The sequence below is a fragment of the Canis lupus genome, chromosome 2, assembly GCF_048164855.1.
Source record: "Canis lupus baileyi chromosome 2, mCanLup2.hap1, whole genome shotgun sequence".
Classification (NCBI taxonomy): Eukaryota; Metazoa; Chordata; class Mammalia; order Carnivora; family Canidae; genus Canis; species Canis lupus.
The window spans coordinates 66,252,335-66,275,775 of record NC_132839.1 but is presented as its reverse complement, the minus strand read 5'-3'; the positions used below and the strand labels follow the sequence as shown (position 1 = coordinate 66,275,775).

Sequence of the window (23,441 nt, the reverse complement as noted above, 5' to 3'; positions counted from 1 at the left end):
AGCAAGACCGAGGCTTGGATGGGTTGGAATCTCAGGGACAATTAGAATTACAATTCTCCCCCTAGACAAAGGGACAGTCAGTCTCAGGTAAAGCTTCCGTGATATGCTGGCCAAAAAATTTACATTTCCCTCTTTGAATAGATCTTAAATGAAAAAAAAATTTTTTAAGAGCACATGAGTTTGTAAACGAAACTGCCATTTATTTGGCGTTGCTGAATTTCACATTTGGAAGGGTACTCAGAGGTAATTACTCCAAATCCCTTCTTGATAAATGAATGTCCTTTACTGTATTGTGATAATGTCCATACTCTGAGCGTCTCTACAAACAGGGAACTCATGACTTCATGAGGCAATTTGATCTCTTTGCCAGGCTGTGTTATAAATTTCTTGCCATAATCTATGTGCTTCCCTATTCGTAGGTCCTGGTTTGGAGCTACATATAACATGTCGAATCCCAACTCACTACTAACAGTAGGAATAGCTATATTTAGACACACATTACAGGACGTTACTAGCTGATTTGTGTGTCACCTCAATTAAACCTCACAACAAGCCAGTCAGCTTTATTGTTCCCATTTTACAGATGAATAAACAGAAGCCTAGAGAGGTGAAGTCACTACTCAAATCCCAAAGCTTACAGCAGAGCAGGATTCAAATTTTCCCTACTTCCCACAATGCTCTCACATTGCTTATCCCTGGGGAATAAGACTGGTAAAAGGAGAGAGAACCATTCAAGTTTTGGGTTTATACATTTCAGTATTACTTTTGAGAATGATTTTATTACATTTGTCACTTAAAAATTTTATCTGACTCCAAAGCTTGTGCATTTCCATGTACCCACAGGGGACATTTGGCAGGATCTAGAAATACCTCTGTTTGTCACAACCAGTGGGAGAGAGTTATTGGCATCTTGTCAGTGCAGACCAGGGATGCTGTGGACACCCCACAGGGCGTAGGACAGCCCCCACCACAGACAATCATCAGGCCCCAGTATCAGCTGTGCCCAGGCTGAGAAACACTGTCTTAAATCCTTACACTTCAACTATTTGGAGATAGTTTCCCATCCTTTCTAAGTCATCTACCTATTTCCCAGATCAGATCTGCTCAGTTATTTCAGCTGCACATTTCACGGCATTATTTCTGTATCCTTTTCCCTGTACCCTCTCACCTGCCCTCCTGGTGCAGGCTCTGGGGGAAAGCACCGGTATAAGGAGGAAAATAAACAACAGCTCACTTAATACCTCCCTGGAAGGTGCAATCACTGAAAATTTAACTTCTTTCTCTGTTTCTCCTGAGACATAAATGCCACTAAAGACTGAAAGGAAATTAGATTCTCCGTAAGTATGTGAATTTCAAATTCCAGCTCTGAATATTTGTGTGGCACCAGACAGTCTTTAATAAATTTATTGTTGTGTTGGCTATGCAAAAGTGGAAATCCTTGTCTTTTGGAGCCTCTACAGAAACCAGGTCACTTTATATAAGTGACTTGTAGTGCATTAAGCCTGCATATATTGAGCACCTGCTGTATATACAAAACACTGCTATACATTGGAGAAGGGTGGTCTAAATGGGAGTGATATATAGATCTATTCACAGAGAAGTCAGGTATCCAGAACAAATGGATAAATATGCACACAACTATAAAGTCTGGCCGAACGTGTCACAGTAACAAACACGGACGATGCAAACCATGTGTGAGGCTGCTGGGGATAACAAAATAATTCACAAAGGAGACAACATCTGGCTCAAGTCTGAAAATAATGATGAATACTTTGCAAGGGGGGATAAAAAGCTGGGGCATTCCAGAAAAGGGGGAATGACTACTGGCCAACAATATTGAGTGCTGAGCATATGACAGCATTTTTCGGAGTGTTAGGTATCTATTCAGTCAGCACACCTAACTACCATACAAATAGGTACTTTATAAGTGCACAAGGTGAGGTACTTGGAGTGTAATCCAGGATTTGAACCCAGGTGACCTATTGTTACTGTCAATCTACAGAACTGATACATGCTCTGCTGACCTGTGCAGAGGCAGGGACATAGGCCTTCCTGTGAGAGATGGGGTGAGACCTGAAGGCCAGGCTGATCAGTCTTTATTGGACTCATCAATAAAGATGAGTCCATTTTCCATTTTTCCATTGGAAAACCACCAGTGTGTTTACCAAGTCATATGTTCTTCACAGATTGATGGAACATTTAAAATAGACATTCCCCCTGTTCTTCTGGGCTACAGTAAGGAGCGAAGCATGATTATGGAGCGGGGTTTTGACTCTGTACGAAGCCTGAGTGAAGGCTCCTACATCACCCTGTTCATTACCATCGAGCCTCAGCTGGTTCCCGGGGAGTTGGTTCGAGAAAAGGTAACACCACTTCCACTTTAGAATTGCATGTCTGATGTTGATGAGACACAACAGATGCTTGCTAGGCTATGCTTCGTAAATGCAGACTGCATGGCACATGCAGAGGTCTCCTTACACTGTCCATTCACTACTCTACGGTCTGAACAGAATATGAGATTGCAGATTTGTATCATTGAGCCAATAATTCGGTTGATCAACAACTTAAACTTTCAAGCAAGACAAACATAAACATGGTCCAGGTTTAGAAGAATTTTCTTAATGGAAGAAAAAATAGCGGACTCCTCTTTTATATTGATGTTTATTGGCAAGCATGCCAAAATACATCTCCATATCTAACCTCACATCCTTGGTTGTGCTGTGGGTTGAATCAATGTATAGGATCATAAGGCTAGATCTCCAGGGGTTACCTCATTTCAGTGCCTTCGGACAGAAACAAATAAATATATGCAAAAGTACCTCTAATTCTGAACCGATCTACAACTAAGAGTTTCCAGAATTTCCTTTTGTTGGCAACTGTGTCCCAACCCTTATAGCCAGGAGACACTTTCTCAATGTAACATGCTTATGCAGCATTGATGTGCGCTGCCTTCATTGGTCTGGGGAGAAAGTATTGATCATGACCTCTTTATTCTAAAAACTAATACAATCGGCACTACCACCACCACCATGTACTGAGTTCTTACTCAGTCCTCAGCACCGTGTCAGACATTTGACACGCGTGCTCTCTTAATACTCACAGCTGTACTGTACAGTTGGTCTCCGATTGAGACAGGAGGAAAACGAGGCTCAACTCTCCAGTTCATTCAGGCAGTAAATGCAGAGCTAACGATTAAAGGTCTGTCTGACTCGAAACTTTACATAGTCAAAAATATTTACTGAGCATCTTCTATGTGACAGGCATTTTTCAAGCATGGAGATACAGCAGCCTAGAAAAGCAGATAAAAATCCCACAGAGCTCACGTTCATGTTTAAACCCAGCTTGTCACCTACTAAAAACATCAACTGCATTCTCATGCTGACTCTATTATTACGACTCAGATGGAGATGGGGAAAAATGAGTACATTCCTCTTTCTTTTACAGTATTACAATTTGGTTCACAGGGAAAAATACTATTGCCCTTTGCAAGGATTATTGGAAAAATAAATCTACTAAAATTCAAATTAATCTTCTATGTTAGCCTTTGTCACTGACAGTGTGACAAAAACGTTCTCTAGAAAACATGGCAAAATATACGCATTTCAGAATATTTCTAGGAAGTGAAGTATGTATTCTGAATGTTTTTTCTTTATGTATAAATTCAAGAGAAAGCCAACAAGCATGTTGACATAGAAAAATGCTCTCAGACAAAAGATGATTTTGCTATTTCTATGTATTCCTAATGAAGAAAAAGCACTCCATCTGGAGGTGAGCTTACAAAACATGTGAAAGCAGTCTGTGACCTCGGCTGAAAGCCTGAAAACCAGAGCCGCCTTAGCACCTGGCGCAATTCCTAGCATTGACCCCCGTTGGGCTCTGAAAGGGCCCCCAGGTCCTGCAACCTTCCCTGCCTACAGCCAGGTAAACTAGGCTGTCCTTTGGTGGCATTTCACTGCCCCGCTGTGGCTGCATGGAGCATTTCTCTTAGGCCTCTGAAACAAGGGCTTAAAAAACCCTTTGGAGGACACAGGTTCTTTGCTGCTATTTGATGAGGAAGGCATGTGGACTGAGGCACTCAGATGTCCTAAACACAGTGGCAGAAAACACTACTCGGTGGTTCCCCTGCAGATGATTCAGGAGAGACAATCTCTCACCCTAAGATAATAGAGGCTACAACCTGGAACTGTTTTTCCACTTAATCAGCAACTTCCAGGATTAGCAGATCAGAGTCTTCCCTCCACGATCATCCCATGGGGACCCATTCCCTGTGACTTTTTAAATGGATTTACTCATGGAATTTTCGTAAGAATCGGTAGCAACTCCTGAAACTCCTACTGTAACTACATTGTCTTGATAAAAGTAAATTTTTAAAAATAGATTATTTCTGTTAATAAAGTCTTCCTCTCATTTCTTTTTTTCCTTCTTGCCTCTGATAGATGAATGACATGCTTAAAAAGGTATACCAAATATTCTGTTTTACATTCGTTGGTTAGTAGTTATTAGGCTTTCACTTAGCTGCTTTTTGTCCCTTGCCACTTTATGGAAGCTGCTAGGTCCTAGTATATGTGTGATCTCTTGACAATGAATCACAGACATCTAAAGTTCCTTAAAGGATGTCCAGCTTTGTCTTTTGGCCCATTTTTAGCTTTGAATGTAGGAAGTTATAGGTGTGCATGTAACCTGCATCCTGGGCACTATCTCTACTGTGTCCAAGCCTATAAAATCCATGAGCTACTTCTTACAGAGACAGTGCAGCTGTGACAATGATTTCTGATGGGTGGAGCTGTCATAGTGTAGCTATCCAAAGGGAGGTTTTAAACCCATTCAATTTTCTCTGACACTAACCTAGAGCTAAAAAATTGACCCAGTTAAGAAATCTTCCAAACTTCATGTTGAATCAAACTGAGAATTTGTCAGTTAGCCCTTAATTTGTTTTGTAATAACCCAACTTCCTTTATTTATTTATTTATTTATTTATTTATTTATTTATTTATTTATTTTTATTTATAATAGTCACACAGAGAGAGAGAGAGAGGCAGAGACATAGGCAGAGGGAGAAGCAGGCTCCATGCACCGGGAGCCCGACGTGGGATTCGATCCCGGGTCTCCAGGATCATGCCCTGGGTCAAAGGCAGGCGCTAAACCGCTGTGCCACCCAGGGATCCCTTCTTTTTTGTTTTTTTTTTTACCCAACTTCTTTTAGTATTTAGCTTTCCTTTGGCACTTCTTGGATTACCAATACGGCATACTCCTCTTTAAATCACTGCATCGCTCTATTAAATGGCATCCTGATGACCTAAGCAAGTATTAATGGCCATTAATAATACTTACTTAAATGCTTACCTGTGTATGCTCAGTGCAGAGAGGACCACAAGATGATTCAAGCATAAGCCCTGCTCTCATGAAGCACTAGATATGTACTCAAAAAACACAACAGCACATTCAGGCCCAAGTGGTAGGAAAAGTTTTAGACACCGTTTCTTCAATCTGTAAGTCCAATGGTCAGGACTGATTCAAGGTTTTTGCTGCTGTCTCTGGACAATGCCTATTTCTGCCTCTTAAGTGCTTCCTTAGCACACCATGTTTATCTCCATAGAATCTCTGGTCAAGTATTTCAAGTGCCTGACTTGAAATTATTATTAATGCTTTCCTCTAGACTAGAAGTTACTTGAGGGTACTGTTTCATACTCATTTATTCACAGTGCCTGGAACCTTTTAGACTCTCAGCAAACAATTGGATGTGTAAGTAAATGAATGAGTTTAAGGGAAATGGATGAATTCACTAGGTGCTTTGTTTCATACCACCCTTGTTTCCTAATTACCCATCTTTATAATAAAGTTATATTATTTCTGGGGTGACAGTTCTATCCCAGGAGTCGGTGACACACCCATACCAAGTAAGTCTTAGGAGCTCACCTTTTTCATTTATTTATATCTCCATCATAATGTCTGCTGGGCAGCTACCATGTGTTGGCACTATGGTGAGCAGTAGGTGGTTATGACGATGATGATATTCAAATTCAGATGTCAGGGACATCCCATGAGAATATATGGGAGGCTTCTGGAGGTGCTTCCTACTTAATCCCCACAACCGCCACCCCAATCCTTCAGGATGTAGCAATCAAATTAGAAACAAAAGCCACAGTCCAGCCCCAATGTAACAGTAATCAAGAACAACAGGGATAGCCTAGATTCAATTTGAAGTCATCAAAAAGTAAGGGGATATTTTCTATGCACTTGCTCATTCACTGAACAGTATTTGTGAAACAATTACGACATGTACTATGTGCCAGGTGGTACTAGTACAGCAGATAAAAAACAAGATCAGGGGTGCCTGGGTGGTTCTGTGGGTTAAGCATCTGCCTTCAACTCAGGTCATGAACCCAGGGTCCTAGGATAGAGCTCCACATTAGGCTCCCTGCTCAGCAGAGACCTTGCTTCTCCTTCTGCTTCTGTCTCTCCCCCAACTCGTTCTCTCTCTCTCTCTATCTCTCTCTCTCTCATGAATAAATAAAACCTTTAAAAAAAAGTCCAAATTTTAAAAATAAATAAATAAAAAATAAAAAAATTGTATTTGAGTTTGTCTTGAAACCCTTTGAAATGTAAGCAACTATATGTATACTTTTACACTAAGCAACAAAAATCTTGTAAAAACATTTAAATATCTGCTCTATTCAAACTTTTTTTTTAGCAATAATTTTAAGGGAAAAAGTCACAACATGTGTCTAAAGGCAAATGAAAATTGTTCTGTTTCATCTGCTTTGAGTTACTACCAGAAGTCTGGGAACTGGTAGCTCATCTTGGATCAAAGAAAGGCTTAAAATAAACATAATACATTTGTTCTTTTTAGTTGTTTCCATTTTCCCTGTGACCCATTACTATTATGTATTACATTGATTATGGATTCAAAACTTAACATACCAACATATATCTGTCAATTTGTTATGCATTTAACACGAGTTGCTCAAGCTTTGCATTTGATATGTTAGATTTCTGAAGCCCTCTCCGCTCTAAAACCAATGTCAAAATACACATAAAACTATTGCTTGGTCACATCAATCAAAATTAGTACATCATAGTTTATTTTTAGAGGTGTTTAAAGTTTCCATAGGGCTGCTTGCCTATTGACTACTTTCTTTCAATTCTGTTCAATATATTTTAAGCATTTAATGAATCCACCTAATTTTTAGATTATAAATATAATTAAATAAAAGCATGACAATATTGTAAGGAGTCACTTAATCATAGTTCCTAAAAGCACATATGTAGTTCAGGTTGACTGTGGGTTTTCAACAAGTTCTGCTGTGTCTCCAGTAATCATATGTGACTCCATAATCTTTGTTTTTAAAGTTTGATTCTCAGGAAGATGAGAAATTGCTTCAAGCAACAGAGAAGTTTCAAACTGAATGTGCCTTAAAGTTTCCACATCGCCAGTGCCTCACAACAGTGACTGACATAAGTGGAAAAACTGTCTTTGTCACTCGTTACCTGAAGCCTTTAAACCCTCCACAGGAACTCCTGGATGCCTGTCCCAACAATCCTCAGGCAACGGCAGTAAGTATTTCATAGCCAACCAGGGCTGCTGCTAAAAATGTGTTAAAATTTTAATATATTGCCCTCTTAATTACTCTATTTCATAGTACTTAAGTAGTCCCTATATTGAGATCATTAGTGGTGAAAGAAATGACTAACACTTTTTTATTACCCTGAGGCTCACTTTCTGTAGAAAAGTCTGAAGGTACCAGAGAGGGTAGTAATCCTTAGTTCATTGTTTCAGTGAATAATTATGCAGAGCTTCCTGTGTCCCTGGCACTATATTGGGTTCTGGAAATTAACATTTGGAAGATGCTTTACACTTTTGCAGTGTCTTACATAAACATGTCTTCATTATGTGTCTTCCATCAGTTTTTGGGATTTGATCCTAGGCCTCTCACTTCAGAAATCATGCACATTCTACTATAGCAAGATAACAATTCAATATTATACTTAATATTATAGGCATCATTGAATTCAAATTAAGCAAATTATTTCCAAGATTTGAGGATGCACAACATGTAACTTCATCACCACAGAATATAACCATACTGGGCCATTAAATATATATGCACATTCTCTGGCTGCAAAGCACCCTACCCTGATGGGGTACCACACACGAACAGAAGTCATATGTTAAGCAGGCTATTTTTAAGTGAATACTGTAACCCATAACTATTTTAGTGAGTGGGTAGTATAGGGAGTAGTTGCTACTAATAAGTCATTAACATAATAATTTAGGAACACAGTGAAGATATATCTATTTGCAGATAAAGATATATCAAAAGAAAAACCTGTGTTCCACATTTCACTTGCTTTATTAATCAATTTTTATTAAAAACCATAATAGGGACTTCCCTCTATTCTTCTTAGCATAGTAAATAATGCAGAAAACTTCTCCCAGGAGAGAACGCTTAGGAGTAATGAATAAAATCTTTAAAAAATCTTTAAAATCATGGCTGACATAGAAATAAGGTGAAGGGGGAAACTTGAGAGACAGGAAATAGGAAACCACGAAGCAGATTTCATAAGGGTGAGAGCCTGAAATAGCATTTGCTCTGAGGTCATCTGATAATTCCTAATGCCTCAAATTGGGCTTCAAGACAGCCACAAGGCTATAGGGCAAGGAGTTAATACGTGGTGCCAGCGTAGGCAGAAGGGTTGAATTAGAGACTCAGGTACAGTTAGGACCATTGACAGGTAATGTCAACAGTGGCTAAATCAGGAACTACCCTGCAAGGAATTTTGCCTGTCTTAGTCTTGACTCTGGATGGAAGAGAAATGTGAAAAGTCTCTCCACAGAATTCCCAATCACTAAGTTGTATTTATTCACATTTGGGACTGGAATTTACACTGCCTCTAGGACCCCCCCCAAAAAAACTTCAAATGAAAATATAATTGAAATTTAAATTAAATTTCCTCAGCCTTAAAAACAAACAGAAAAGGGATACTTGGGTGGCTCAGCAGTTGAGTGTCTGCCTTTGGCTCAAGGCGTGATCCTGGAAACCCGGGATCGAGTCCCGCATCGGGCTCCCTGCATGGAGTCTGCTTCTCCCTCTGCCTATGTCTCTGCCTTTCTCTCTGCATGTCTCTCATGAATAAATAAATACAATTTTTAAAAACAAACAGAAAATGTTCCAAAGTTCCAAGCAACACAACCATATAAAAGATCATCAATGAAGAAATATGTCACCATGAAGATGGTGAGAGTTAGTACACATAACACACCGCAGAATCCGGCCACAAAGACTGCAGATACTAGAATTATCAGACTAAGAATATAAAATAGATATGTTTACTAAGTTTAAGAAATCCAGGGAATTGAAAATATGACAGATGAACAGTAGACTATCAGAACTGACAGGCAGATTGTTAAAAATATTGCATGGTATTTATAGAAATATAGAATCATTAAAATTAGAAAATGAGCTACTGGCTCAAGCAAAACATTAAATACAGTAAAATACAGAGTTAAGTTACATACAGATAAGTACAGAGAGAACTAGTTAACTGGAATATGCATGCAAATAATTTACTTGGAATATAGCACAATGATAGCAAAAAAATAGAAGATTAAAAGGAAAGGTTAAGAGACATGGAGGATAGAGGGAGGAGGACTAAACCTGTATGAAAGGAGAAAGGCAATGTTCAAAGAGATAAACTGAGAATTTATAAAATTTGATGTAGACAACAATCCTCTCTGATGCAGGAAGCTCAATATATCCAACACAAGATAAATAAAATGAAATTAAAATCTAGGCATACCATAGGGAACTACAAAGACAAAGATGATCTTAAAAGCAGCTGGGGAGAAAAAAAAATAAAAAAATAAAAAAAAATAAAAAAGCAGCTGGGGAGAAAACAGATTTTCTACAAAAGATCAATGATGCATCCAATAGACTTTTCAGCTGCACAAATGAAAGTCAGAGAAGGCTTTCAAAAGGCTGAAAGAAAATGGCCATCAAACTATTTATTTATATCCAGTGAAACCATCTTTCACACGAACATTGAGAGAATTTACAACCAGAAGATTCTCACTTAAGAAATTTCTAAAAAATATACTTCAAAGAGAAGGAAAACTCTGAAAAAAATCCTAGACACTACACATAATGGTATGGGAAATTTGTGAGTAAATCTAAACAGGCATTATCTTCAAATCAATAATAATAGTAATGAGGATGAAAAACAGTGATAAAACAAAAATCCTGGGGTAAAATGCATATATGTCAGGATAGGATTGATAATATTAATACCCTTGTATTTTTCCAAGAGGAGAGCAAAGATATTTATTAACTTTTAGAGTTTAAGCTAAATATTCATGTTGAAATGTCTTTTTTTTTTTTAAGATTTTATTTACTTATTTTAGAGAGAGACCATGCACAAGCAGGTGAAGGGCAGACGGGAGAGGAGAGGGACAAGCAGGTTCTGTGCTAAGTGTGGAGCTCAACATGGCTCAATCACGTGACCCTGAGATCATGAGCTGAGCCAAAATCAAGAGTTGGGGACTCAACTGACTAAGCCACCAAGATGCCCCCATGTTGAAGTTTCTAGATTAATCACTTAAAAAAAAAATTTAAGTGCATGTAACTTTCAAAGTGGCAGGAGATAAAATAATAAAATGGGGGACGCCTGGGTGGCTCAATGGTTGAGCATCTGCCTTTGGCTCAGGTTATAATCCCGGGGTCCTGAGATGGAGTCCTGCATCAGGCTCCCTGCAATGGGCCTGCATCTCCCTCTGCCTATGTCTCTGCCTTTCTCTGTGTCTCTTGTGAATAAATAAATGAAATCTTAAAAAAAAAGAAAAGAAAAGAAAAGAAAAGAAAAGAAAAGAAAAGAAAAGAAAAGAAAAGAAAGAAAAGAAAAGAAAAGAAAGAGGATGAAGAGAGTGGGGAGAACCAAAAGAAATGTAGAAAAAAATGTGAAAAATAAGCACAGAATAAGGTAGTAGAAATGGTCTAAATGCTTACCAGTAATCACAAAGCAAACAGATTAAACTTTACAGTTAAAAGACAAAGCCTGTCAGACTAGATTTTTTTTTTTTAAAGATTTTATTTATTTATTCGTGAGAGACACAGAGAGAGAGGCAGAGACACAAGCAGAGGGAGAGGCAGGTCCCATGCAGGTAGCCTGATGTGAGACTCGATCCCAGGTCTCCAGGATCACACCCTGGGCTAAAGGCAGCGCTAAACCGCTGAGCCACTCGGGCTGCCCCCAGACTAGATTTTTAAACTGTTTATAGTGGCCCTTGACAAGCTGATTCTAATATTTATACGATGGTGCAAAGAGCCAAAATAGCCAAGATATCTTGAGGAATAAGAAGAACTCAGTGGGAAGATTTGCCATGCCATATATCCAGACTATTTATGAGACCATGGTAATTAAAGCAGATGGTATTGGCACACAGATAACAAAGGGAAAAATGGAAAAAAATTAAAAGTCCACTCAAATATGACCCACTCAAACCTGACACATGACAAAGCTGGCATTGGAAATTAGTAAGGAAAAGATTGACTATTACACAAAGTTTACTGATTTTTACATATGGAAAAAATAAAAAATAGACTTCTACTTCATATCACTCAAGTACAGACAGATTGAGGACTTACATGTGAAGGCATTTTCATCTTTATGACTTGAAATAGAAAGTATTTCTTAAACAAGATAGAAAAAAGCACAAGCTATAAAGAAAAAGAATGATACATTTGGCCATATTAAGAGTGAGAACTTGGGTTTTATCAAAGACACCACAAAGAATGAAAAACCACAAAAATGATGTTGACAACATATATAATAGACAAATGAACACCAACTAGAATATATTTTAAAAATACCTGCAAATCAATAAGAAAATGTACAAAATACTGAAACAGAAATTCATAGTGGGACTGATCCTGCCAGCCACGGGGCAACTTTTCTCTAAATAGCCAGTTGGGCTGGTGATGAGACAGGGTAGGAATGTCTTTTAGTCTTTGAGTTCCGATAAAATACAAAAGGTTTTTAGATAATGCCTGAAGAGTAGGGCTAAACATCGTGTCTACCATCAGAGCTGTCTTCCAAGGAAACACATCCAAGGCCTGGCTACCTCCCAGCCCATGCAGTAGACTGCTATCCAAGTGTATGCTTAGACCACGTAAGCCACCGTTGCAAGCAAGCAAGGCCTTCCCCCAAAGCCTAGGGCTCTGTGTGGTGCCTGCTGGTCCAACTCCTCTTACAGTCACTTCTACATCCTCCCTTATCCATGCACACGAGGGAGTGAGACAGAGACCTCAGGGGTTTGTAGGTTTTCCAAAGGAATAGAAAGTGGAGTTCCTAACAAGACAAATTCTCACCAATGGCAGTACTTCTAAGGAAGTAGCTTGTTAGATTTGGAATAGCCTGAGAAGGAAAATAGTAGAGCAGCCCTTTTGGAGAAAGCCATTTTCCCAGGGCCAGCCCTGCATTTCTTGAGCTTTGCAGTGTTGCTCACCCTCTCTATTTTGTCCTTGACATGATTCCTTTTTAAATAGAAGTTTTATTATTTTGTGCACCTCAACTGATCATGTGAATGAAAGAGTAACCATTGGAAGAGCTGTATACTTGCTTCACAGACGGTCTCTCTCCTTACAACAATACTAGGTGATAGTAACCTGACTGGCCTACCAACCTAATTCAGTGAAACTCATTTGGGAGAAACCAGCTTTAACTGTTTAAAAATCACTACTTCACTCTGTTAATTTAACAAGGATAGGAATGACTGTGCCAAAAAGTTTTCTCCCTTAAAAAAAAAAAAAAATTCACAGAAGTATAAACTTGAAAGGCCAATAAGTATAAGAAAAGATGTTCAATCTCCTTAGAGACTGCAGAAATATGAGTTAAAACTACAATGATTCCCTGATCTTGATTTCTAATTACTATTGCTCTCTAAAATCTCCTTGGAGAAATGGCTGCTTTCTGGACTAGGCTAGAGAAAATACAAGATTATTGTGAAAAGTCTTCTTATATGGGAAAGTAAGGAAGTACAGGGGGAAAAAAGAGGACATTTCAAAGAGATCTATGAGCCAGTGTCTTCATCTGTAAAAGATGGATATTAACAGTGACTTCCTTCATAGGATGTGTGCAGAGGATGAAATGACATAATGTTAACACAACATTCAGTAAACACTTGGTGAGCATTCACTTCATTTTGTACACATAAATGTTTGTGATATTATGAAATTTTCTTGCAAGAAAAGAGTATTCAGATTTCTATTTTGTCAGAAATTATTTTTTTAAACAGGAACTGTTCAATTATTTTCTGCTTAAACAGGAACTGGTGGCTCGATATGTGTCATTGATTCCTTTCTTACCTGACACTGTTTCATTTGCTGGCATCTGTGACCTGTGGAGCACATCTGATGTAAGTAGTTCTTTCTCACAGATTTACTAATTTGAGCTGACTTCATTGAACATTGGCCAAAGGCTTGTATAATCTTAAATTGCAACATTCATTAGTCCTTATAAAATCCATTTGGTCATCTGTTTAGCATACTGAGCTAAATTCTGCAGTATTTTTTCTTTCTGGTTCAGTTTGCCCAAGTTTAGAAATTAAGAAAAAACTATTTGCACCAAAAATAAAAAAAAACATTTCAGAAGTCTTAATACTGATTTACCCTCCCAGTATGACCTTAACAATATCCCAGATTTATTTATTAAAAAAAAACTTAACATTCTCTATTACATTTGGAACTTGCATATTCCATAGTTTATGGGCTTCTTAAGGCACACCATGTCATTACTGATTCTGCATGTACTTCCTGGTCCACTATTATATATCAGACATTGTACTAAGTTTGGGCTATGAACAAAATAAACATTGCCTATGCCCTCATAGAATTTACAATCTATGTATGTTACATAACATGCAAATGGATCTTATATGAAGCGAACACATTATCACAGGTATTCATTCTGCTTCTGGATTTCATGTGGTACTGTGTTTGCATAAAATTAAACAATATCCTATGACACCCTTTGAAAGATATCTTTAAACCAAAGAAATTTAAGTACACTTTAAATTTTTTCATTCCTCAGTATATTTTGTTAACATAATGTTGACAGTATTAGAGGTAGCATTTCTACAACCTCAAGACATCTAAAGAAAATACACAAAGAACAGAATAATTCATGTGCTCCAGACTCAGACGAACTTTACCACTCCCTAGGGATCCCTCACCGCTCCCTGTTTGCACTTCCTCATCTATAAAATGGGAAGATGAGTACTTCCCTCAAAAGTTTATTCTAGGATTATTCTAGGGGGAATTAAGGCATGCAATGTGCTTAAAACTATTTGGGAGCAGGGCAGGGGGAGATATAAATAGGCAAAGCACAAATGATTTTTAGGGCAGTGAAATCATTCTGTGATACTCTGATGATGGGTGCATGTCATTACACATTTCTCACAACCCAGAGGAGGTACAACACCAAGAGGGAGCCCTACCATAAGCTGTGGACTCTGGGTGTTGGTCTATCAGTTCTAACAATCATACCACTTTGTGGATAGATATTGATACTAGGTGGGGGCAACAGTAGATGGGAAATCTCTTCCTCCCAAGTATGCTATGAAATGAAAACTGTGCTGTAAAAATAGTCTTTAAAAAATTATTGGACACATGGTGGGCTATCGTAAATTCAAAATGAAAAGTGAAACTTTGAAATTTGTCTCCCCCACCCAAAGTGTTGATTCTAGAAATCCTTATAATCAGTGTCAGAGAAAATACCAATGTTTGTTTGTTCACTTCAATGAATTAGTGAAAGGGACCATAAGGGAAAGGAGGGAAACTGAGTGGGAAAATTAGAGAGGAAGACAAACCATGAGAGACTCCTAACTCTGGGAAATAAACAAAGGGTTGCAGCATGGGAGGTGGGTGGGAGGATGGGGTAACTGGGTGATGGGTGCTAAGGAGAGCACGTGATGTGATGAACACCGGGTGTTATACTATATGTTGGCAAATTGAGTTTAAATTTTAAAAAACAAAAACAAAAAACATAGTGCCAAAATCTGGAAAAAAGATTTTTAAAAGAGGTCTTCTACTTTAAGGCACTAATTTTAACAGTGAATTTTTTAAAATCCTGTATGGCCAATCCAAAATGAAGCAGTCATTCAATACAACATACTTTTTCTTTTCTTTCTGTCAGCAATTTCTGGATCTCCTAGCAGGAGATGAAGAAGAGCATGCAGTATTACTATGTAATTATTTTCTCTTTCTGGGAAAGAAGGCCTGGCTCATGATGGGCAATGCTATTCCTGAGGTAAGACCACTCAGGCTGGCTCCAACAAAAGAGAATAGTTGTCTAACATGCTTGTGTTATGTTCCAGATTATGAACTAATTTGCATAACGATCCTTTGAGTTCCAAGGGAAGTGGCCCAGAGATTCCACCAAGGTCAGAGAAAAGCAGTGATGAGACGTGAAATGGTTTTTAGTGGTACTCGGACTCTGATCACTGCTTCAGTTGGGGGAGCTTTTTTTGGCAAATCTGAACTCTTTGCCACTCAAAGGCCCCACCTGCTCACGTTCCTAAGAATTTTGATTCCCTTGGTGATCGAGTGTTACTCATGCTAAGGGATGAGTGAAAGGGATCTGAAGAAATGTGACAAGGTTAGAGATCTCTCCTGTCATGAACTGCTTCCTCCGGCCTCTGCTACTAACCAGCAGGCAAAAGGAAACACAGCAGATAACCCCAGAAGCAAAGAAAATAATGTTAGCAGCTATATTTTCATACTATTGTTACTTTTATTAGACTGGAGATGGCAACTATTAGAATGTTTCCCCAGCCCATGCAAATGTCCCTAAATTTGGGGAGAATTAGGATCACTTGGAGTGTGAGTTTACAAAATTCATGAGTTGAAGCAGCTTATTCAAAGACTGTATCAAAAAGAGACACAAGTTTCCAGGAATCCTGCGGAATTAGGTAGTACAAGTCGCCACTGGGCAGGTAATATCACGTCCAAAAACTAATTCATTCTCCACTGTTATCTTCCAGGGAGCCGAGTACAAGGAAAAGAATACTAGGCTAGGAAGTCACAAGGCCTGAGTTCAAAGGTCTGCCCATTCCTCATGAGCTGTGGGGCTCAAAGCAAGTCAATTCACAACTCTGGGCTTTATAAGGAAATGAGGATAATAAATTTTGTCCTGCCTTCCCCGGAAGGCTATTGTGAGCATCAAAGGAAATCCATACATGAGCAATAAATGGATAAATGCTCACTATAAAAAAGTAATAATAATATTCCAATAATATAGAAGTATTCAGAATAAAAAGTTAAGGTCCCTCTTCAGGCTCCAACTCTCAAATCTACACACCACCCCGCCCCAGGTGTATTCACTAACAGTTTGGTGTGTATCTTTTCAAAACATCTTCTACACATTTACATTATTATATCTAAACTACTAATTACGGTATTAGAAACAAATAGTATTCAGAGATAATCAGCCTTCTATATACTTTAAAAAAATATTTTATTTATTTATTCATGAGAGACACACACACACAGAGTGGAAGAGACATAGGCAGAGAGAGAAGCAGGTTCCATGCAGGGAGCCTGATGTGGGACTGAACCCCAGGACTCCAGGATCATGCCCTGGGCCAAAGGCAGACGCTTAACTGCCAAACCACCCAGGCGTCCCAGCCTTCTATGTACTTAACCAACTATCCCTATTTGGTCTACTATACTGAACTAATAAATGCAAACATTTTGCAAAAAGGAACATTTGATTTTAGTTTTTAAATCCAGTGCAACCTAGAACTTCAAGCTAATTTTCATCATTAGCCATAAATTTTAGAAATGAGGGGTCTGGCTAAAATAATGAATTGTGTGTGCAAACTGATCTTGACCTCAATTGCATAATTGGAAACTGTTTTAATGACTATTTTCCTTCAGGGTCCAACTGCCTATGTGCTAACTCGGGAGCAAAGTCACTATTTAATATGGAATCCCTGCAGTGGACATTTTTATGGTCAATTTGATACATTCTGTCCCTTAAAAAGTGTGGGCTGTTTAATTGGTCCTGATAATGTAAGTATTACCTTTGGATGACTGTTGCTTTCATTTTTTTTTTAATAGACCTACTGATTTAATAATATTTTATGTATCAAAAAATGTATATAAACATACACATAGAACAGTTATAGAAATATAGTGTCAAGCACAGTGGCAAGACTGTCTGTCCTAAACTTTCAGTTGAATTAGTCACCGGATTCTGCAGAGAAGCACAATGACATTAAGAATATAGAACTCAGATTCAGGGCAGCCCCGGTGGCGCAGCGGTTTAGCGCAGCCTGAAGCCTGGGGTGTGATCCTGGAGACCTGGGATCGAGTCCCACATCGGGCTCCCTGCATGGAGCCTGCTTCTCCCTCTGTCTCTGCCTCTCTCTCTCTCTCTCTCTCTCTGTGTCTCTCATGAATAAATAAATAAAATTCTTAAAAAAAAAAAAAAAAGAACTCAGATTCAGAGGACCTGAGCTTATGTCCTGGCTCTCTCCTCACTTGTCTCTTCCAAAATAGAGTTTATAAGTACCTAACTCAGGGCTTTTTGAGAAGTAAGTGAGGCAAATTTATCACTTGAGAAGACTGGGTCCCTCCGTCTTCTTCCTCTCTCCCTTCTCCCTTCCTTCCATCTTTCCTTCCTTTTTTCTTTTCCTTTTCCCCTCCCTTCCCTTTTTATTTTCTTTTTAAAGATCTTATTTATTTATTTGACAGAGAGACAGAGCACAAGCAAGAGGACTAGCAGAGGGAGAGGGAGAAGCAGGCTCCCCACAGAGCAGGGAGCCTGACGTGGGGCTTGATCCCAGGACCCCAAGATCATGACCTGAGCCAAAGACAGACACTCAACTGACTGAGCCCCCCAGGTGCCCCTTCCCTTCCCTATTTATTTACTTGTTTATTTTTTTAAAAGATTTAATTTATTTGAGAGAGAGAGTGTGAGTCGGGGAGAGGCAGACGGCAAGGGAGAAGCAGGCTCCTTGCTGAAGAGGGAGACCCGATGTGGGACTCAATCCCGGGACTCAGGGATCATGACTTGAGCTGAAGGCAGACACTGAACCAACTGAGCCACCCAGGCGCCCCCCCTTTATTAAAGAGAGACTCCCAGTACCCACCAGGTAATTGAGGGCAAACTTAATTATGAAGCGTACCATATAGGACAGTAGTTAAAAACATGAGTTATGGGGGCAGACTACCTGAGTTTAAACTTCATCATTTAAGAGTTGAATGAGCTTGGGAAAGTTTCTTATGTCATTTAGCCTCAGCGTCTCATTGGTAAATGGAAGGTAATGGGTGCAATGACGTCGAAGAGTGTTGTGAGCCATGAAGCAGATGATCAGTGTAAAACAGCTAACACACAGGGAAAACTCTATACTGTTATGATTGTTTTTATCGTCATTACCTGTCTTAATGGTCTGAACTTTATGCATCTGCTAGAAAAATCATTTCAGCATGTATCCCCAATGTTTTTTTTTTTTTTTTTTTTTTTATTGAAGTACAATGAACACACAGGGTTATATTAGTTTCAGGTGTACAACTTGATGATTCAACAATTCTACACAGTACTCAGTGCTCATCTCAATATGTGCTCTTGATCCCCTTTATGTGTTTCACCCATCCCTCCACCTACCTCCCCTCCAGCAACCCTCAGTTCTCTGTATTTAGGGGTCTGGTTTTTTGTCTTTGTTTTGTTTCTTAAATTCTACATATGTGTGAAGTCATATGGTATTTGTCTTTTTCTGACTTATTTCACTTAGTGTTACATCCTTTAGGTCCATCCATGTTGTCACAAATGGCAAGATCTCATTCTTTTCTATGGCTCAGTAATATTCCATTGTGTGTGTGTGTAATTGTTTTCATTTTCTTTGAGTAAGTACGCAGTAATGGAATCATAGGATCATATGGTAATTCTGTTTTTTAATTTTTTGAGAAAAAACTATTTTCCACCGTGGTTGCACCAGTTTGCATTCCCACCAACAGTGCACAAGGGTTTTTTTTCTCCACATCTTCACTAACACTTGTTGTTTCTTGTGTTTTCTATTTTAGTGATTCTGACAGGTGCGAGGTGAGATGTCATTGGAGTTTTGATTTGCACTTCTCTGATGACTAGTGATACTATAAATCTTTTCATGTCTGTTGGCCATATGTATGGCCAAAGAAATTTCTGCTCATGTCTTCTGTCCATTTTTTAGTTGGATTAGTTGCCGGCTTTGTTGTTGTTGTTTTGGTTGCATTGTTCTTTATATATTTGGGATGCTAACCCTTTATCGGATATATTGTTTGCAAATATCTTCTGCCATTCCATAGGTTGTCCTTTATTTTGTTGTGTCCTATGCTGTGTAGACGCTTTTTATTTTGATGTAGTCCATGTGGTTTATTTTGCTTTTGTTTCCCTCGCCTCTTCTAGACATATCTAGAAGAATGTGAATATAGCCAATGTCAGAGTAATTACTGCCAGTGCTCTCATCCAGGATTTTTATGGTTTCAGGTCTCATATTTAAGTCTTTAATCCATCTTGAATTTTTGTGTACAGTGTAAGAAAGGAGGCCAGCTTCATTCTTTTGCATATTTTCCCACCACCCTTTGTTAGAGACCATCTTTTTCCCATTGCACATTCTTGCCTCCTTTTTGAAGATTAATTGACCAAATAAGCATGGGTTTATTTCTGGGCTCTCTATTCTGTTCTGTTGATCTATTTGTCCATTTTTATGCCAGTACCATACTGCTTTGATTGCTACAGATTTGTAGTATATCTTGATATCTGGAATTATGATACTTTCAGTTTTGTTCTTTTTCAAGATTGCTTTGGCTATTTGGGGTCTTTTGTGGTTCCACACACATTTTATAATTATGTATTCTAGTTCTATGAAAAAAATGTTATTGGTATTTTGATAGGGATTGCACTAATTCTGTAGATTGCTTTGGGCAATATGGACATTTTAACAATATTTGTTCTTCTAATCCATGAGCATGGAATATCTTTCCATTTTTTTTGTGTCATCTTTAATTTCTTTCATCAGTGTTTAATAGTTTTCAGAGTACAGGTCTTTCACCTCCTTGGTTAAGTTTATTCCTAGCTATTTTATTTTTTTTGGCACAACTGTACACAAGATTGTTTTTTTAATTTCCCTTTCTGCTACTTCATTATTAGTGTATAGGATTGTAACAGATTTCCGTATATTAATTTTGTATCCTGCAACTGAATTATCAGTTCTTGGAGTATTTTGCTAGAATCTATAGGGTTTTCTTTATATAGTATCGTGTTATCTGCAAATAGTGAACGTTTTACTTCTTCCTTACCAATTTGAATGCCTTTTCTTTTTCTTCTGATTGCTGTAGCTAGGACTTCCAGTACCATGTTGAATAAAAGTGATGAGAGTGAACATCACTCTCTTGTTCCTGATCTTAGAGGAAAAGTTCTGTGTTTCCCCCACTGAGTTTGATGTTAGCTGTGGGTTTATCATCACACATGGCTTTTATTATGTTGAAGTACGTTCCCTCTAAAGCTACTTTGTTGAGAGTTTTATCGTGAATGGATGTTGTACTTTACCAAATGCTTTTTCTTCATCTGTTGAGGTAATCATATGGTTATCTTTTTTCTTATTAATGTGATGTATGACACTGATTAACTTGGAAATATTGAACCACCCTGTATCCCTGGAGTAAATGCCATTCAATCATGAATGATTTTTTTAAATATTTATTTATTAATTCATGAGAGAGATAGAAAGGCAGAGACACAGGCAGAGGGAGAAGCAGGCTCCCCACATGGAGCCCAATGCAGGATTTGATCTCGGATCCCGGGATCACACCCTGAGCCAAAGGCAGAAGCTCAACCGCTGAGCCACCCAGGTGTCCCTCATGAATGATTTTTAAAAATATATTGTTGATTTGGTTTGCTAAGATTTTGTGGAGGATTTTTGCATCTATGTTCATCAGAGATATTGGCCTATAGTTTTTTTTTTTTTTTTTTTTTGTAGGGTCTTTGGTTTTGGTGTCAGGGTACTGCTAACCTCATATAATGAATTCGGAAGCTTTCATCCCAAATCTATCATTTGGAATAGTTTAAAAGGAATAGTTATTAACTCTTCTTTAAATGTTTGGTAGAATTCACCTGTGAAGCCATCTGGTCCTGAAATTTTGTTAGTTTTTTTTAATTACTGATTCAGTTTCATTGTTAGTAATTTGTTCAAATATTCTATTTCTTCCTGATTCAGTTTTAAGTTACATGTTTTTAGGAATTTATCCATTTCTTCTAGGTTGTCCAGTTTGTTGTTATATATAATTTTTCATAATATTCTCTTAAAATCAGGGATGCCCGGGTGGCTCAGTGGTTGAGCATCTGCCTTCAGCCCAGGGCGTGATCCTAGAGGCCCAGGATCAAGTCCCACATCGGGCTTCCTGCATGGAGCCTGCTTCTCCCTCTGCTTGTCTGCCTCACTGTCTCTCATGAATAAATAAAATAAAATAAAATATTTTCTTAAAATCATTTGTATATCTGTGGTCAGTTGTTATTTCTCCTCCATTTGTGATTTTTAGTCTTTCCCCCCCTCCCTTTAAGGGTCTGGCTAAAGGTTTATAAATTTTTTTATCTTTTCAAAGAACCAGTTCCTGGTTACATTGATCTTTTCTACTTTTTTGTCTTAGTTCATTTTTTTCTGCTCTAATCTTTATTATTTCCTTCCTTCTACTGGCTTTGGGTTTTGTTGTTCTTCTTCTCTTTCTAGCTCCTTTAGGAGTAGGTTAGGTTGTTTATTAGAGATTTTTCTTGTTTCTTGAGGTAGGCCTGTAAATTGCTATAAACTTCTCTCTCAGAATAGTTCTTACTACATCCCAAAGATTTTGTTTTTCATCTTCATTTGTCTCCATGTATTTTTTTTTAATTCACCCTGATGTCTTGGTTCAACCAATCACTTGTTTAATAGCATGTTATTTAGCCTCCTTGTATTTGTGTTCTTTCCAGATTTTTTCTTGTGATTGATTTCTAATTTCATAACTATTATGGTCTGTCTTTTTTATTTTATTAAGACTAGTTTTGTGGCCTAATATATGTTCTATCCTGGAGAAAGTTCCATATGCACCTAAGAAGAATGTATATCCTGCTGTTTTTGGATTAAATGTTCTATATATAACTGTTAGGTCCAGCTGGTCTAACATGTCATTCAAAGCCACTGTTTCCTTGTTGATTTTCTGTCTGGATCATCTATCCATTGATATAAGTGTTGTGTTAAAGTCCCCTACTAGGGATGCCTGGGTGGCTCAGAGGTTGAGCATCTGCATTCAGCTCAGGGTGTGGGCATGATCCCGGGTCTGGGGATTGAGTCCCACATCCAGCTTCCTGTGGGGAACCTGCCTCTCTCTCTGTCTCTCATGAATAAGTAAAAAAAATCTTTCTTTAAAAAAAAGCCCCCTACTATTATTATATTACTGTCATTTTTTTCCCTTTATGTCTGTTACTAGTTGCTTTATGTTTTCAGATACTCCTATCTTGGGTGCATAGATATTTACAATTTTTGATCATCTTCTTGGATATCCCCCTTTTTGTTATGTTGTATTCTTCTGTGTCTCTTGTTATAGTCTTTGCTTTAAATTCTATTTTCTCCAATATAAGTTTTTTTTTTAAGATTTTATTTATTTATTAATGAGAGACACAGAGAGAAACAGAGAGGCAGAGACACAGGCAGAGAGAGAAGCAGGCTCCATGCAGGGAGCCTGATGTGGGACTCGATTCTGGGACTCCAGGATCACACCCTGGGCTGAAGGCAGTGCTAAACCGCTGATCCACCCAGGCTGCCCCAATATAAGTATATTTTTTAGATGTTATTTATTCATGAGGGACACAGAGAGAGAGAGAGGCAGAGACTTGGGCAGAGGGAGAAGCAGGCTCCCTGTAGGGATCCTGATGTGGGACTCGATCCCAGGTCCCTGGGATTATGACCTGAACCAAAGGCAGATGTTCAACCACTGAGCCACCCAGGTGCCCCTCCAATATAAGTATTGCTACCCCAGTTTTGTCTTGCTTCTACTTGTATGGTGTTTTTCATACTTTCACTTTTAATCTTCATTGATCTTTCAGAAAACAAATCACTTGACCATGCATCCCCAATATATGTATTTCTGTTTATAAATTATATATTTTTATTGGGCATCAACATATTATTACATTATACACAGAAAAAAAGCTCTTAAAAATAAAAAAGAATTAGGAAATCTAATACTTTCTCCTCTGGTGTGTGCACCCTACTGTAAAGATCATTAGTCTAGGGGTTCTTAGGTCTCTCAGTCAGTTTAGCACCTAGCTCTTATTTTCAGTTCAGGTCATGGTCTTGGAGTCATGAGATCAAGCCCCATATCAGGGTCCAAACCCAGTATGGAGTCTGATTCTCTCTTTCCCTCTGCCCCTCCCCATTT

The 23,441-nt window shown here is 38.3% G+C and overlaps 1 protein-coding gene across 8 annotated transcripts in view; it reads left to right on the top strand.

Annotated features, from left to right (window-relative positions):
- The window catches only part of CC2D2A (coiled-coil and C2 domain containing 2A), a 136,496-nt gene that overhangs the window by 102,437 nt on the left and 10,618 nt on the right, over positions 1–23,441 (top strand). For all 8 annotated transcript variants that reach the window (XM_072805311.1, XM_072805293.1, XM_072805271.1 and 5 more), the window contains 5 exons: positions 2,187–2,363; positions 7,351–7,554; positions 13,319–13,408; positions 15,187–15,300; positions 16,929–17,063. In XM_072805311.1, coding sequence (XP_072661412.1) covers positions 2,187–2,363; positions 7,351–7,554; positions 13,319–13,408; positions 15,187–15,300; positions 16,929–17,063 — 720 coding nt within the window. The remainder of the gene's footprint in view (positions 1–2,186; positions 2,364–7,350; positions 7,555–13,318; positions 13,409–15,186; positions 15,301–16,928; positions 17,064–23,441) is intronic.